We start from the raw sequence: 14,112 nt of genomic DNA, 5'->3' as shown, positions 1-14,112 counted from the left end.
AACGTGTATTTTTCATTTGTAAACACCTGTATCTGCGACGAACTTAAAAGTAATTTAGAAAAATGCATTATTATCTACCTAAACATGTTTTTTTCTTGCAACATTTAAGAGATATGTTGCAGTTGTAGGTGGACCAATCCCCTTCTCTGTTTTGTGATTCATCAAAACATATCCTTCTTACATTATTTAAACCAAGTGGTCTTTTACCTATGATCTATGATCAGGGTAGGCAAAGCAAAAATGGACAGTTAATGACTATTGGAGGCCCAGCATTTCTACCCCTTTTCGAGTTTAGGCCATAGCCTTATGTGAATAAAGGTGTTTAGTGTCACAATCGCACTTTTTCGACATGTTTGTAAGTGATTGTGTGACACTCACTCTCACCGTTGAGTAAGTCAGCCAACTTGAATTCATGTTGTCGTTGGCCGGACGACGTATACCCAATCCTCTAGCCCTGCTCATAGAAAACAGGTTTTAGAAAACAAAAGCAGAGAGATTGAAAGCAATGTTATATAGCCTTGCAAGGAAGAAAGGTAACACAATGACTTATATAACATATAACTCCGAGTATTAAGAATTCACGACTAGTCGCACCCTATAGTTAATTTTGAAGTATTTCAAGTTTACCAGGTGAATACATGATTTTAACAAAACGGTCGTACTCCTAGAAAATACGAGAAACAATACATTATGAATGCAATAAATGAAAGCGAAAAAGTAATACAACATGAAGGATATGGCATGGAACCTGGAGAGCTTTTATGGTGACATTGTCCCTCTTCTCTGCTGGTGGCATCAAAGCGGTCTTCTTGACTGCATTATTAAAGTCATCTCACTTTTTAACTCAAAGGTTGTACCTGCCATTCTAAATGGTTGCTAAGTTAATCAAAATATTGAAACAATATGAGCAGCCAATTCAAACAATGTCAATTTCACAAACGCCTTTACCAATGGAGTCCACAGCTAAACAATATAATCCTGTTTAACGAGTAACATAAGAGGCTCAATGAACAGCAACTCAAGTTATGCAAATTACAGGGATCACATGTGAAGAAGCTCAATGTGTTCTATTTACTTAAGAAAGACTACAAGCCTTTACACGAGCTGTTGAGTGACTCGCAAGATGTAAAATTACACAGCATTAGCCAGAGCAGATGGAAGTCTTCATTATGAGACAAGCTATCATCTTGGGCCTGAGACCTGCTGCGAAGACATGTAAGAAAAGAAGTAGTTTGAACCACTCATACAACTAGGGAGCGCATTTGTTGGTGAATATATTACAGACCCATTTTGGTTCCTCTCCTCCTCTATTGTTGAAGCCTCAGTGAACCTACGCCCATAAAAGCGCAAGAAATTCAATGACTCATTTCTGGGCTGACTTAAAGGAATCCCACCTTCCAACATGCTGACTACTGTATCCATACTAGGCCTTAGTGCAGGTTCCTCTTGAACACAACACAAAGCAATGCAAACTAATTTCTTCACCTCTTCATACGTCACACGCCCCTCTAGGCGTGGATCGGCAAGCTCCAAGTACTTTCCTTGCTCGTGCATCTCCAATGCGAATAAAGGAAAATAAACCAGTCCTAATCCTGTTGAAGATGATGATTGGCAGCCTGAACTATCACTGCCATCCAAGCTATGGTCATGGGATCGTGTTGTGCAATTCTTCCTCCCACTTACAACTTCTAATAGCACCATGCCATAGCTATAGACATCGGTTTTTTCTGAAATGGCTGAATTAGTGAGCCATTCTGGTGCAAGATAACCACGAGTGCCTCTCATTGTTGTAAATAGACCTGATTGTTCAGGTGCTAGAAGCTTTGAAAGACCAAAATCAGATATTTTTGCCTGAGAAGAGTCGTGCAATAAAATATTTTCTGGTTTGACATCACAATGAATGATTTTGTGCTCACAACCTCTATGCAAATACGAAAGCCCACGCGCAGTCCCAACTGCTATATCGTATCTCTCTTGCCATTCTAGAGCTGGTCCATTGCCAAAAAGGGTACGGTCTAATGAACCACGATTCATATACTCGTAAACAAGAAGGCGTTCTCTTCCTTGGGCACAAAACCCTTTCAACTTGACCAAATTTGTATGATGTATGTTCCCAATGACTGCAATCTCAGTGCAGAATTCTTTTTTCCCTTCAATGCCTAAATTTGTAATTTTTTTCACAGCCACAACAGTTTTGTCAGGAAGTATACCTTTGAAAACTGAACCAAAACCCCCGGAACCTATCTGGACTTTAAAATTATCCGTTGCAGCCGCCAGTTCTTCCAAAGAAAACCTTCTAGGCAAACCTGGGATGAAAAAGGCATCCAAATCTACCGAAGCACGTGAGCTAACATCGCCTAATTTTATCTGTATCCTCTTTGAGATTAACCGTCTCCTCCACCAAAGGAAATATAGAGTTAACAATATGAGAAACCCAGAAATTGGCAAGAGAATAAGAGCGGCTAGTGGAAAATTATGTTTTTCTTCACCGTTGAACCTTGATGGAGTAGATCCAACTTGAACTTTAACATAGCCCAGCAGATCATTCACAAATGAACTACTCTGTCTGATTGACCCAAACCTGTCTTTGATCATGTAGCAAGAACCTGATGTATTTCCATAGAATATGCCCAAACACGAGCATTCCTTTGAACAGAGAGCTTGACAGGATGGGATATTCTCTCCATATCTAGCCGGCTCAGAGAAATCAATTGCAAAATATTCTATACCATATCCCAAGCTCAAATACGAAAAGGCTGCTGATTTTATCTCTTCTCCACCTCTAGAGGAGTTGCAAGGAGAAGCCAAAACAATGGAATGATCAATTGGTTTACAGCCCCAACCACCCGAGCTTGGTGGAACTGTGTGAAAACTTGATGGACAGGAACAACTAGGGCTGTTGGTTGCACTGTCCTCATTGCAAAGACCAACTTGACCACAAAAGAAAGGAACTTGACAACTGTCAACTGGCCCTATGAATTCTTGTGTCCAACCAGCACTGGAAAAGCTCTTGATAGTAAACTGGCCTGTCGACTCCAATTTGGCTATTCGAAAGTCAGAATGGGGCAAGACGACTTCAATTACGATAACAGAACTGTTACGAGCCAACAGGTAGAGACCAGTTGCATTTAGTATCATATGTTCCACTACAGCATTTGAGTTTATAAAAGCATTTGGATCCATGGATAATTTCCAGTAGATTTGTCCATACCATTGCAGCATAGCATCAGATGCAGCAACCGAAAAACTATAATTACTGCTTGACAAGTCTGAACTTGAGATTGAGCTGAGCAGCACAGTACCAACAGGAAAAGATTGCCCAACTACAATGGTGTCAGTTGGATAATGGAAACTTTCCCAAAGGGAAACATTTGATCGATCAAGTAAGACAAGATTACCGATTTCGGTTAGCCTCAACGCATATACCGCTGATTGTAATTGTGGAGTTGACCATCTCAGATTACCATCCGGATCAGTTATGGAAATTCCCTTACTACTAATATTAACATTACCAGTGCTTGATACCGGATCATTACGGTTAGCAGACCAGATGATTGTGTTGGAGGGCACATGAGTAACACAAAAGTAGAAGCTGCCTTCTTTAGCCAGAGGGTTGACAATAGCCGCCTTGTAAGTTTTATTGCGAGAGAACAAGAAGGCACCACCATTGTCAGCAAAGTTGATGTTGGAAGCCACAAAATTCGGGTATACGAATTCGGTATAGGATATACTGGAGGCCAGAGGCAGAAAAAAGAATATTACAGGGATGAACAACAGGGATCCCATCAAGAAAATTAGAGAAGACAGACACAGAACAGGAGATTCTTCAATGGTCTAAATGAAACTAAGAAGCTTTGTTTGTCTCCATTGCAAACTTGTTTTTCAGCTAGTTGACTTCTGAAACTCTATCTCTATGTCTCTAAATTGATGGGCTAAGGGTAGGCAATCATTTAGTTATTGCCTCCATCAGTTGAGGTGCAAGATTAAAATATCCATGAAAGGTCACAACTCACATCAGACAAATATTTAATTAATTTAGATAAATTTGACCAAACATCTCTTCTCTAAGATGAACAAAGCTTTGAGGCCGACAGACACAACGACCTTTTCTTCTAATAAAATATGAAAAACTTGCTATATAAAATTCTACTTACTTCAATCTGAGTGATATAAATTCCAGCGTACATAAACAAACACGCTATCAAATTTCGACAAAGAACATTTTACAAATCTGATCACAAGTGTAAGTCATACCGTCATTCAATTGGAAAACATAGTGAAATTTCGCTGCCGCCACCGCCCCTAGCCGAAAATGACAGTATGGCTGGGCCACATTCCACTGAGGCGATCCGATTGGTACAGAAAGAACGAGTTATCCCCCCGAAAGCATCAATTACATCTAGGGAACCAAATGATCGGTTCTGAGAGAAATCTGGACGGTAGAAATTAGACAGAAATCCGAAGCAATTCATGGCGATGGAGAAGAATGGAACAAATTCGCAATGAGATCGGTGGCTGCAGCCTGCAGAGTTCCGGCGCGGGAGGAGCTTGGCGGGAGACGCTGCAGAGAGTTCGAAACCCCGCAGAGTTCGAGATATCGGAATTCATGTTTATTTTATTTTAGTTTTACAATTTTTTTTTCTTTTTTCTTTTTCCAACGCTTGTGGAAATATTAAAAATCATTTATTAAATATAAATTAAGAAAATATTAATTAAAATAAGAAATATTCAACAATAATAGAAAAAAAAATTATATCAATTAATTTTAACAAACTTATTATTAATGTAAAATACACCTTAAATATTATATTTATGAACTTTAATATAATTCAAATTAAAAGAAAACAATAATACAAAATATTTACTCTTTTTTTATTATTTATTTAAATAGTTGTCATTTTATTATTGCGACGTGCAATACATAATTATTAATACCAACATTACTTGAATTATTTTAATAATTTTCTTTTAATTTTTTAAACCAACCACACTTAAAAATCAAACATAAAATGGAAAGATAACATAAATAATTTTATCGAACATTATGTTTGCATTATTATGACCACGACATATTGACCTAAACATGGTTGCGATGTTCGGTATCCTTTCAGTCCCATAAATGTCCAAAATTTTTATACATCTGTTGAAAGATAAATTATCTGATGATATCTGTACAGAACGATGAATAATTTTGATACTTAGATGTAATTATATATAGTTATTAAAAATACGTGCAAATTTTGTATTCTCTCGACGATTCCAATGCCTAAAGTCAATGGCTTCCACATAAACAACATGTCGAAAGTGACACTCGAACCCATTGCATCACGACATTTATTTAATTTTTAAATTTGCCATTATTAATTTATTGTTAAATTTGATTATTTTAAGGTATTATTGTTTTTTTTTTTTAACAAAATGTTGCTTTCCCATCTGTCTTTTAAGTTATTTGTTTAGAAAGGTTCTGCAATATTTATTTTTAATTATTTTTATTTTCCACTAATAATAATAGTTATTTATTAACACGTGATATTTATTTTTTGTTGCAAAAAAAATTATATTTTTGTTATTTTTATTTATTTATGTTTTTGAGTTCTTACAAGACACTGACATGGGCCGTTGGAGGATAAGCCCAATATTGATACTGGTTGGGCCAACATTTGAGCGAATAGGCCCAATATTGATGCTTGTTGGGCCAGGGCCTCTAATGCATGGGAGTAAATACGTCGTCGTTTTTCGAACTTCCATGAATACGCGAAAAATTGGACGCGCCAAAATAAGCGATTTTCTGGCTCGGGGACTCGGAGAGTACAGAGCGACTGTAGCGGTTACCGCCGGGAATGTCTGTAATCGGATGGTATGGACCTCTGATTGATCTCTCTGAAGCTGCTCTTCACGTTGGAGATTTTGTTCAACTCGTCGTCTTCATTCATCGATCCACTCCTGTTGAGGTTTGTCTCCGTCTATTTCTGTTTACAATCTTTCTCATTGAACTCTGGATCATTCTCGGAGCAACTGTTATTTCCTTGTGTATAGTACAAATTGTCTAATGGTGGAGAGGTCATAAGGACGGACATCAAAGTAGCTGATGATACACGGTCGTTTTTCTCTGTATCACTATGGCAGAAGAAAATGGCAGCCACAGCAATTCCTGGCGATGTTGTATTGTTGCAGAGTAAGCTCCGATGTATGATTTGTAGTCGATTTATTTGAAGGACGGTTTCGGTTTTTGCTAGTAGTAAGTTTCATCTCCAGTTTTAGGTAATGATTTCCAAGGCTATATTTATCTTTATTTTATTATTTGGTTCTTCGTTCGGGACGTTTCAGATGTGAAACTAAGGAAATTCGGAGATTCAGTTGAGGCAACAACTGTCCAGTGTTCTTCCCTAGTGTGTATAATCCACCCTTACGAAACACTTTTCTCTGAAGGTATAAGACTCCATTAATTTTTGCCTCACTCCTGCTCTTATTTTTGAGGTAATTGCTGCAATTTGTTGCATATTTCTCTAATAGCAGAAGAACCGGTGCACGTTTCTATCAATTACAACCCAGTATACTATTGTTACATCTGGTTGGATTGTAATTGATAGTATACTGGGTTTAGGCCTTATGGATTAGTTAAATTGAATTTTTTTTAGTCGATCCAAGCAGAATAATAATAGGAACTAGACTATCGAGTTTCTTGGTAGCATCATCTGTTAGAAATGAGTTTTCTAGGATCAGACTCCATACCACGGAAGGATTAAAAGCACTGTCTATCAATATTCAATTGTTAACGCATTGCTTTAACGAAATTCACTTGGCCCTATACCAGTTGTAGAAAGCTTTCTTCTTAAAATTCTTATTGATCGACTATTTTTTAGAGTGTGGAAATAAAACCTAACCAGTCTTTGTGTATATAGGTGTAGACGAATTAATGGCCAATTGTCGAGTTGGTTTAGTAGCTAAAGAAAAGCTCAGGAAGGTAGTAGAATGGGTGAAAGGGGCTCGATCTACCTTCCGCAACATAAAATGGCATAGTGATCAAGTATTTAATTTTTGACCCACCATTATATTTTCTATCATTTTCATATTCATGCAATGTCTCCATTCTTTTTTACCTGTGTGCTATATTGAACATTAAAGCATGACATCTATCTATTTCCATTGTCTGAGTGGTTTAATTTGTAGAGAAGTAGACTGTGTCTAATTTAAACATTTGTGCGATGTGACATGGCTGGAAAATAGCATTTGTGATCGTTTTTTTTTTTTTCTGATTTTTGAAGTCACTGGTTTTCAAGTTATTTTATGATCAAGTATTTTTCTGATGCCTTGTGCATATGCAGACGTTTTGTTGATTTTCTCTTTTCGTATATTACCTTTTAGATGCTCTCGTCGGCTTCTTGTACCTAATTACGATTATCAAAATTTGTTGGTAGTAAGGAAACGGGATTCATTTCACTTGTAAGGTTGATTTGGATTATGAACCCTAAGGACAAACCACTCGAAGGAAACCTACCTTCATAGGGTGGACGCATGGCAGATTTAGATGTGGAGAACTTACAACGGAAAAACGTTATTAAACCTATTGAATGTAATTTTGTAAATATGATTGGATTATGCTCATTCCAAATCACATTTTTTATGGTCGACTTAGATACAAATTGTTTGAACATAAGTGAAGATCTGAAGATTCTGAACATGTAATCTTGTACCATGACTGTAATATTTTTTTGCTTCCTAAAAGATAGTAGTTTTATCACAAATTTAGATATATAAATTTTGCATTTTAATGTTGATTATTATGAAGCTTATGGATGTAGTAGATTAAGCTTTTTGAATGAACAATCGATTGGAGTTGAAATTTCCATATGCAAGGCATGTCGATTTTAACTGATTGCCTAACTCCATATTAGACCCAAGTCCTGAATCTTTTGTTGTATCCATCATGTTGGACCACCTGATCGGAAAAAGAACCATTTCTTCCGCAACTGGAAATTGCCTGAGAAAAGGATGTCCAGAGACTGTTTCTCGCTATCCGAAGTATTATGTCTAACTGAATCATGCAAGGTCATATTTGATGCATCAATTGGTGAAATGTTTTCGTTACCCCCCTTGATTGATCTTGATGAACCTCGAAAAGAAAAGTTGTTTGTTAGCAGGCGATTGTACGATGAAGAAGATTTTGATCTAGCAGAAGATCTCATTTGCACCGGCTGTCAGTTATGTGGTACACCTTTAGGTCTGGAAAGTGGGTACGATAAGTTGCAGCTTTTTTTATTTATATCACTGGAGATGGTTTTAATTCTGATTTCTGAACACTGCTCGTCCTTCTATTGCCTGCAGATCCGTGGTTGATCAGCTTTCTGCTCCACTTTATTGCTCAAAAAGCTTGAACCGCCTCCATGTAGTAAGCATGATATATAGGCCTTTCATGGTATGAACTATTCTTGCACTTTCTTCATGTTCTAAACTCTTCCACATTCAATATTAGTTTTCATCCCCGAAATTGGCTATATTATTTGTATCACTCAATTTGTCGTTGTCTTTTTAGTAGCACTTTAGGAGTTCACGGCTTTCCTTTATGATGTCCCTGGAGCTTCTAGTGCTGATGAATCTTCCATAAAGTGTTCGAATGTTAGTTTACATATATATCATATTTGATTTTTATTATATACAAATATCTAGATATTTTGCCTACCATTATGGCTTATCATAGGTATCATATTTGTCCTTTTATTATAGGCAAATGTCTTGTATCCATTTATTGTTCTTTTCATTTCCTCTAAGGTTTATTTGATGATTATAAATAGAGAATTTCACAATGGTGTAGTTTTAGCAAATATTCTCAACAAGTATATTATCTTACACATTTTTTACTATCGATTGTATCCAAAATAACTTAGCCAAATATTGCCCGACACGTGTGCTAGATGTCACGGTCCTATTTTCTTAACCGTGCGGCGTCGTGATCTATACACGCTCACGACCAGCCTTAAGGGGAATTAAGCCCCATATATATTTTTCGCCCCGGCTTTGTGGCTTCGTCGGACCTTAGGCGAGGTTTGTCTTCGCCAATCGAACATCGCTTGTGCGGAATCCAAGCTTGTCCAACCACACACGCCGCCTGTGCGTGTATGTTCAATCGTCTGCGACACATCCGACTTGCCTCTACGCTAGGCCAACTCATTCGGCTCGACCTTGCCTCTACTCGGGCCAAGGTCTCTCAATACAACGTCGCATCTCACCTTGTCATCTCGATCCCCATCGACGGGGTCCATATGTCTTGACGCCATCCCGAGTCTCGGGATGTCGTCGGCCATCATAACTCGTTCAGTCGTGCCATCGAGAATGGGCCCGCGTGTCGTTCATCTCATCGGGACTTCCCGAACATCCATCCATCCGGGTTCTATCGAGGCATAGGCCCTCCCGTGCCCATGCCGAGTCATTTACGGATACCGTACCGGATAGCGGGTGTATGTAGCAACCTCCAACACGCGGGCTAGGGCGCAATACCGGCACACCCGTGCCGTCCGGTACTGTCCTTCAAAAACCCATTTCAAAGGAAGTCGCCCGAGACACTCGTCTCGGCACGCTCGCCCACACTGTGACACACGTATGTGCCACAGGGTAGCTCACTTAGGCCACAGGGCCCAGGGGTGGTGGAGAGCTAACACCATGGTACCCCCTATAGTACATTTTGAGCCATTTTCATTCTACCAGGAGTAGACATGATTTTCGTGAGGTGTCATACGGTGTCGTGCATTGTCCGTCCAATGTCCGATTGACACCAAACTTGGCGAGCATTCATATTTCATATGGACGGACTTAACTCTCGAACCGCATGACCAAATTCCTTCTGGAACCTCGACTTTTGAGGTTAAGGCCCGGGGCCCTACCCGGCCCTTCAACAAGCCTATCTTGTCCTTCATGTCTATGCTGATGTCTCTGTTATGCTTGTGTCTCAACATGTCTTCAATACCCACTTTGCGTGGTGGTGTGTTGGATGATGCATCGTCCTCCTCGATCGCATCATGGCATTCTTCTACGTTGGCCCGCATATGGCCGGATGGGCGTCTCTTGAGGGACGCCCCTTTGCTTGTCATGGCGTGAGGGTCACAACCTACTCTCTTCATAGTAAGGTTGTGACATTCTCCCCCACTTAACTTAGTCATCGTCCTCGATGACTTACTCGGGTCACAATCATATTGCAGATTGTGACATTCTCCCCTACTTAATCTAGTCATCGTCCTCGATGACTTTCTCGGGCGCGTTCGCCCCACCTATTACAAAATTCTCCCCCACTCAATCTCGGCATCGTCCCGATGACGATCCGACTCTTTGTCTGTTGGCGACTTGACTCGCTGGATTTGGTTGTGCTTCAGAAAAATCTTCTATCGTTGAGCACCTGACGATCTTTTGTCATAATGCTCTCCCTGCTGACGTCTTATGCCAACTTGGGACAAGTTCGAGTGGATGCTTCTGACTTCTCTTTCGTCAGGTGGCACCACGTTCTGACTCTTGACTTGGTCAGTTGTTGGGTGAACTTGTCCTCACTTAGGCTTGTTCCTTTATCTACGGCTATCCCCATTCGGACCTATTTCTGTTGTTCGCCCATCTTGGACTCGGCCACCGAGACTCGCAACGTAGACGTGACTCTTCAGCGTTTGCCATAGTTGTGGGTGAGGCTGACTCTCTTTGCAGACACTCACCAGACAAGTATGGACTTCGGAGGCACTCTTGCCCTATTTTGGCCAACTTGGCCCCAGTGTGTGTATCCTCTTCGGATCACATAAACTAGTGCACCCCTCGGGGTGGGGCTCGCAAGCCCAGTCGCGACACTCTTTGATCGCGACCACTTCTCCTGTGAACTAGTGCACCCCTCAGGGTGGGGCTCGCAAGCCCAACCGCAACACTCTTTGGTCACGACCACTTCTCCTGTGAATTGATTCACCCCCTTGGGGTGGGGCTCGCAAGCCCGGACGCAACGCTCTTTGGTTGCGACCACTTCTCCTATTGAGCAAAGTCAACTCTTTGACAGTCTCTTCAGTTGTTGGCGCTAACTTTCGGCCAACTCTTTGTATTTTGTCACATCGTGTGACTACTGTTGTGCTTGAACTTCCAGCTTGTTGCTCACTTCTCGAGCGGATACTGGTCTTGACATCTGTTGGTGGAGTCATCCACCCTAGGCGCAAGGTGGTGACTCAAGGAATACACGTGTGTTCGTATGTCCGAACACCTTTACGGGGTGAGAGACTTATTGATGTTGCTCTCCCCCGCTCGAACTCGGCTGCCTCTTTGCAGCAAGGTCGTCCCCCCATAAGGACTTACATTGTATACGGCTTTTGCACTCGGCCGACGCTTATCTTGTCTTGACTCTCGGCTTCTCTGCTTGCAACCACTGACACTATTCCTCTAATGTGAATGGTTCTTTGGAACGCACCGTCATGGTGCTTTCTATTTCAGCTGCCCTGTCTCACTTCGGAACCGCAAGCTCTCGTCAGGTGAGCTTGGTCTTGCTTGACGGGTAGATCTACCCATATTGAGGTGTCGACACACGACACTAATGAATTTCAGGTAGTCTTGGCTTCAACCCCCAACTGATTATAATTCTGACCGGCAACTGTCCTGCCCACTTCGGCACTCTTGACACACTTGCAAGGTCTTCGATCAACTCTTGGGTTCATTTCTCTTGACTGTCTTGCCCGACTAGACGCACAAAGTGTGGCTCTGATACCAATTGTCACGGTCCTATTTTCTTAACCGTGCGGCGTCGTGATCTATACACGCTCACGACCAGCCTTAAGGGGAATTAAGCCCCATATATATTTTTCGCCCCGGCTTTGTGGCTTCGTCGGACCTTAGGCGAGGTTTGTCTTCGCCAATCGAACATCGCTTGTGCGGAATCCAAGCTTGTCCAACCACACACGCCGCCTGTGCGTGTATGTTCAATCGTCTGCGACACATCCGACTTGCCTCTACGCTAGGCCAACTCATTCGGCTCGACCTTGCCTCTACTCGGGCCAAGGTCTCTCAATACAACGTCGCATCTCACCTTGTCATCTCGATCCCCATCGACGGGGTCCATATGTCTTGACGCCATCCCGAGTCTCGGGATGTCGTCGGCCATCATAACTCGTTCAGTCGTGCCATCGAGAATGGGCCCGCGTGTCGTTCATCTCATCGGGACTTCCCGAACATCCATCCATCCGGGTTCTATCGAGGCATAGGCCCTCCCGTGCCCATGCCGAGTCATTTACGGATACCGTACCGGATAGCGGGTGTATGTAGCAACCTCCAACACGCGGGCTAGGGCGCAATACCGGCACACCCGTGCCGTCCGGTACTGTCCTTCAAAAACCCATTTCAAAGGAAGTCGCCCGAGACACTCGTCTCGGCACGCTCGCCCACACTGTGACACACGTATGTGCCACAGGGTAGCTCACTTAGGCCACAGGGCCCAGGGGTGGTGGAGAGCTAACACCATGGTACCCCCTATAGTACATTTTGAGCCATTTTCATTCTACCAGGAGTAGACATGATTTTCGTGAGGTGTCATACGGTGTCGTGCATTGTCCGTCCAATGTCCGATTGACACCAAACTTGGCGAGCATTCATATTTCATATGGACGGACTTAACTCTCGAACCGCATGACCAAATTCCTTCTGGAACCTCGACTTTTGAGGTTAAGGCTGACGCCGTCGATGGGGATCGAGATGGCAAGATGAGATGCGACGTTGTATTGAGAGACCTTGGCCCGAGTAGAGGCAAGGTCGAGCCGAACGAGTTGGCCTAGCATAGAGGCAAGTCGGATGTGTCGCAGATGATTGGACATACACGCACAGGCGGCGTGTGTGGTTGGACAAGCTTGGATTCCGCACAAGCGATGTTCGATTGGCGAAGACAAACCTCGCCTAAGGTCCGACGAAGCCACAAAGCCGGGGCGAAAAATATATATGGGGCTTAATTCCCCTTAAGGCTGGTCGTGAGCGTGTATAGATCACGACGCCGCACGGTTAAGAAAACAGGACCGTGACACTAGACTCGCAGTTCAGGTTCTGCAATTATTCCAATCATCATTTTGCTTCATCACGCTAACTAGTAATATCATATATATATGTTTTCTCTCGCCTATTTAGATAGTTTGTATTCGTTGCATTCTGAATCTAATATTTTGTTTTACTGCAGCTATACGTGTGGGATGAATCAGAATGCATTCCTCTGCTTGTTAAGAATCAAGCAGCAGAAATCTTGTTTGGTAACATCAAAGCTGACAAGATTTACTCGCATTACAGTTGGCATAAGTCCCATACTAATTCAAAAGCTATTGTTGAATCAAGCCACTCAGGTGCTCCGGTTGCTAATTCTCCTCGAGCTATTGAGAAAGGACAGAGGCCCTCTAATAATTTATATTTCATCTGGTTGATCCTTCTGAAAATGTTGCTGCAACAAGGAAAAAATAGCCCTCTTAAATTTGAAGTTACAGTAAATACCAGCTTGGACAGGGAGAATGGGAGATTTGAGATGGTTTCTTCGACATTCCCATGCTCCTCAACCAATCTATCTTTGGACTCTCACGTTTGTGATCTGGGGAAAGAACAGCAGCCAAAGCGTAAGATTCATTAAAGAAAATTATGGATGGACATCTGAAATACATGAAGCAGATGGAGATTGGTAGTTTTTCTTACGGGGGAGATGTTAAAGTGTGGAAGAGCATGGGGGAGAACACTGAGTTCTTCAAACTAAGGTATAAATTTTTCAACATCGTAAGTTTACGCCACTCTTGTATCGATAAGGAATCAACCCAATGGAAGCTCTGATACCAAATGATAAGGAATCACTACCAGAAAAGTAAGATTCAAATTATCTTGTTGATTGAATATCTCAAGGTAGGAATATTTGTTTGAGTTTCGAATCACTCTACGAGCAAGATTGATAAGTTCTTGAATGATTTTAAACATACAACTTAAACTATATAATATTGCAAACAAACTTAGCTTTTGGCTAAATGAAAGTTAAGAACTTACCTTGTTAATCAAATGTGTCGTCAAGTCAAGAAAATTTGTTTGAGATTTGAATCACTTAGTAAGTTAGATTCATCATGTCGTGATGATTTTAAACATGAATGACAA

At 41.4% G+C, this 14,112-nt stretch overlaps 2 protein-coding genes across 4 annotated transcripts; one reads left to right on the top strand and one right to left on the bottom strand.

Annotated features, from left to right (window-relative positions):
- Positions 1 to 904: 904 nt before the first annotated feature.
- LOC111796459 (G-type lectin S-receptor-like serine/threonine-protein kinase At5g35370) lies at positions 905 to 4,248 on the bottom strand. Its single transcript, XM_023679071.2, has one exon. The coding sequence runs from the start codon at positions 3,784 to 3,786 to the stop codon at positions 1,183 to 1,185; it is 2,604 nt and encodes an 867-aa protein (XP_023534839.1). The 5' UTR covers positions 3,787 to 4,248; the 3' UTR covers positions 905 to 1,182.
- A 1,503-nt stretch (positions 4,249 to 5,751) lies between these two features.
- Positions 5,752 to 13,887, top strand: LOC111797730 (uncharacterized). Of its 3 annotated transcripts, XR_015421461.1 has the most exons (8): positions 5,752 to 5,951; positions 6,037 to 6,187; positions 6,328 to 6,429; positions 6,903 to 7,027; positions 7,954 to 8,234; positions 8,326 to 8,416; positions 8,534 to 8,616; positions 13,169 to 13,225. XR_015421461.1 is itself a non-coding variant. In XM_023680839.2 (7 exons), the coding sequence occupies exons 1-7, from the start codon at positions 5,841 to 5,843 to the stop codon at positions 13,604 to 13,606; spliced, it is 1,299 nt and encodes a 432-aa protein (XP_023536607.2). In that variant the 5' UTR covers positions 5,753 to 5,840; the 3' UTR covers positions 13,607 to 13,887. The 3 variants fall into 3 exon arrangements, 2 of the variants coding, with proteins under 2 accessions (XP_023536607.2, XP_023536608.2); XM_023680839.2 differs by lacking the exon at positions 8,534 to 8,616 and having other exon boundaries at positions 5,753 to 5,951; positions 13,169 to 13,887; XM_023680840.2 differs by lacking the exon at positions 8,534 to 8,616 and having other exon boundaries at positions 5,754 to 5,951; positions 6,037 to 6,175; positions 13,169 to 13,887.
- Positions 13,888 to 14,112: the final 225 nt, after the last annotated feature.

Source organism: Cucurbita pepo, chromosome 6 (assembly GCF_057944985.1).
Source record: "Cucurbita pepo subsp. pepo isolate OVF chromosome 6, ASM5794498v1, whole genome shotgun sequence".
Classification (NCBI taxonomy): domain Eukaryota; kingdom Viridiplantae; phylum Streptophyta; class Magnoliopsida; order Cucurbitales; family Cucurbitaceae; genus Cucurbita; species Cucurbita pepo.
Note: the sequence above shows the minus strand (reverse complement) of the source record. Positions and strands in the feature narration are given on the sequence as shown.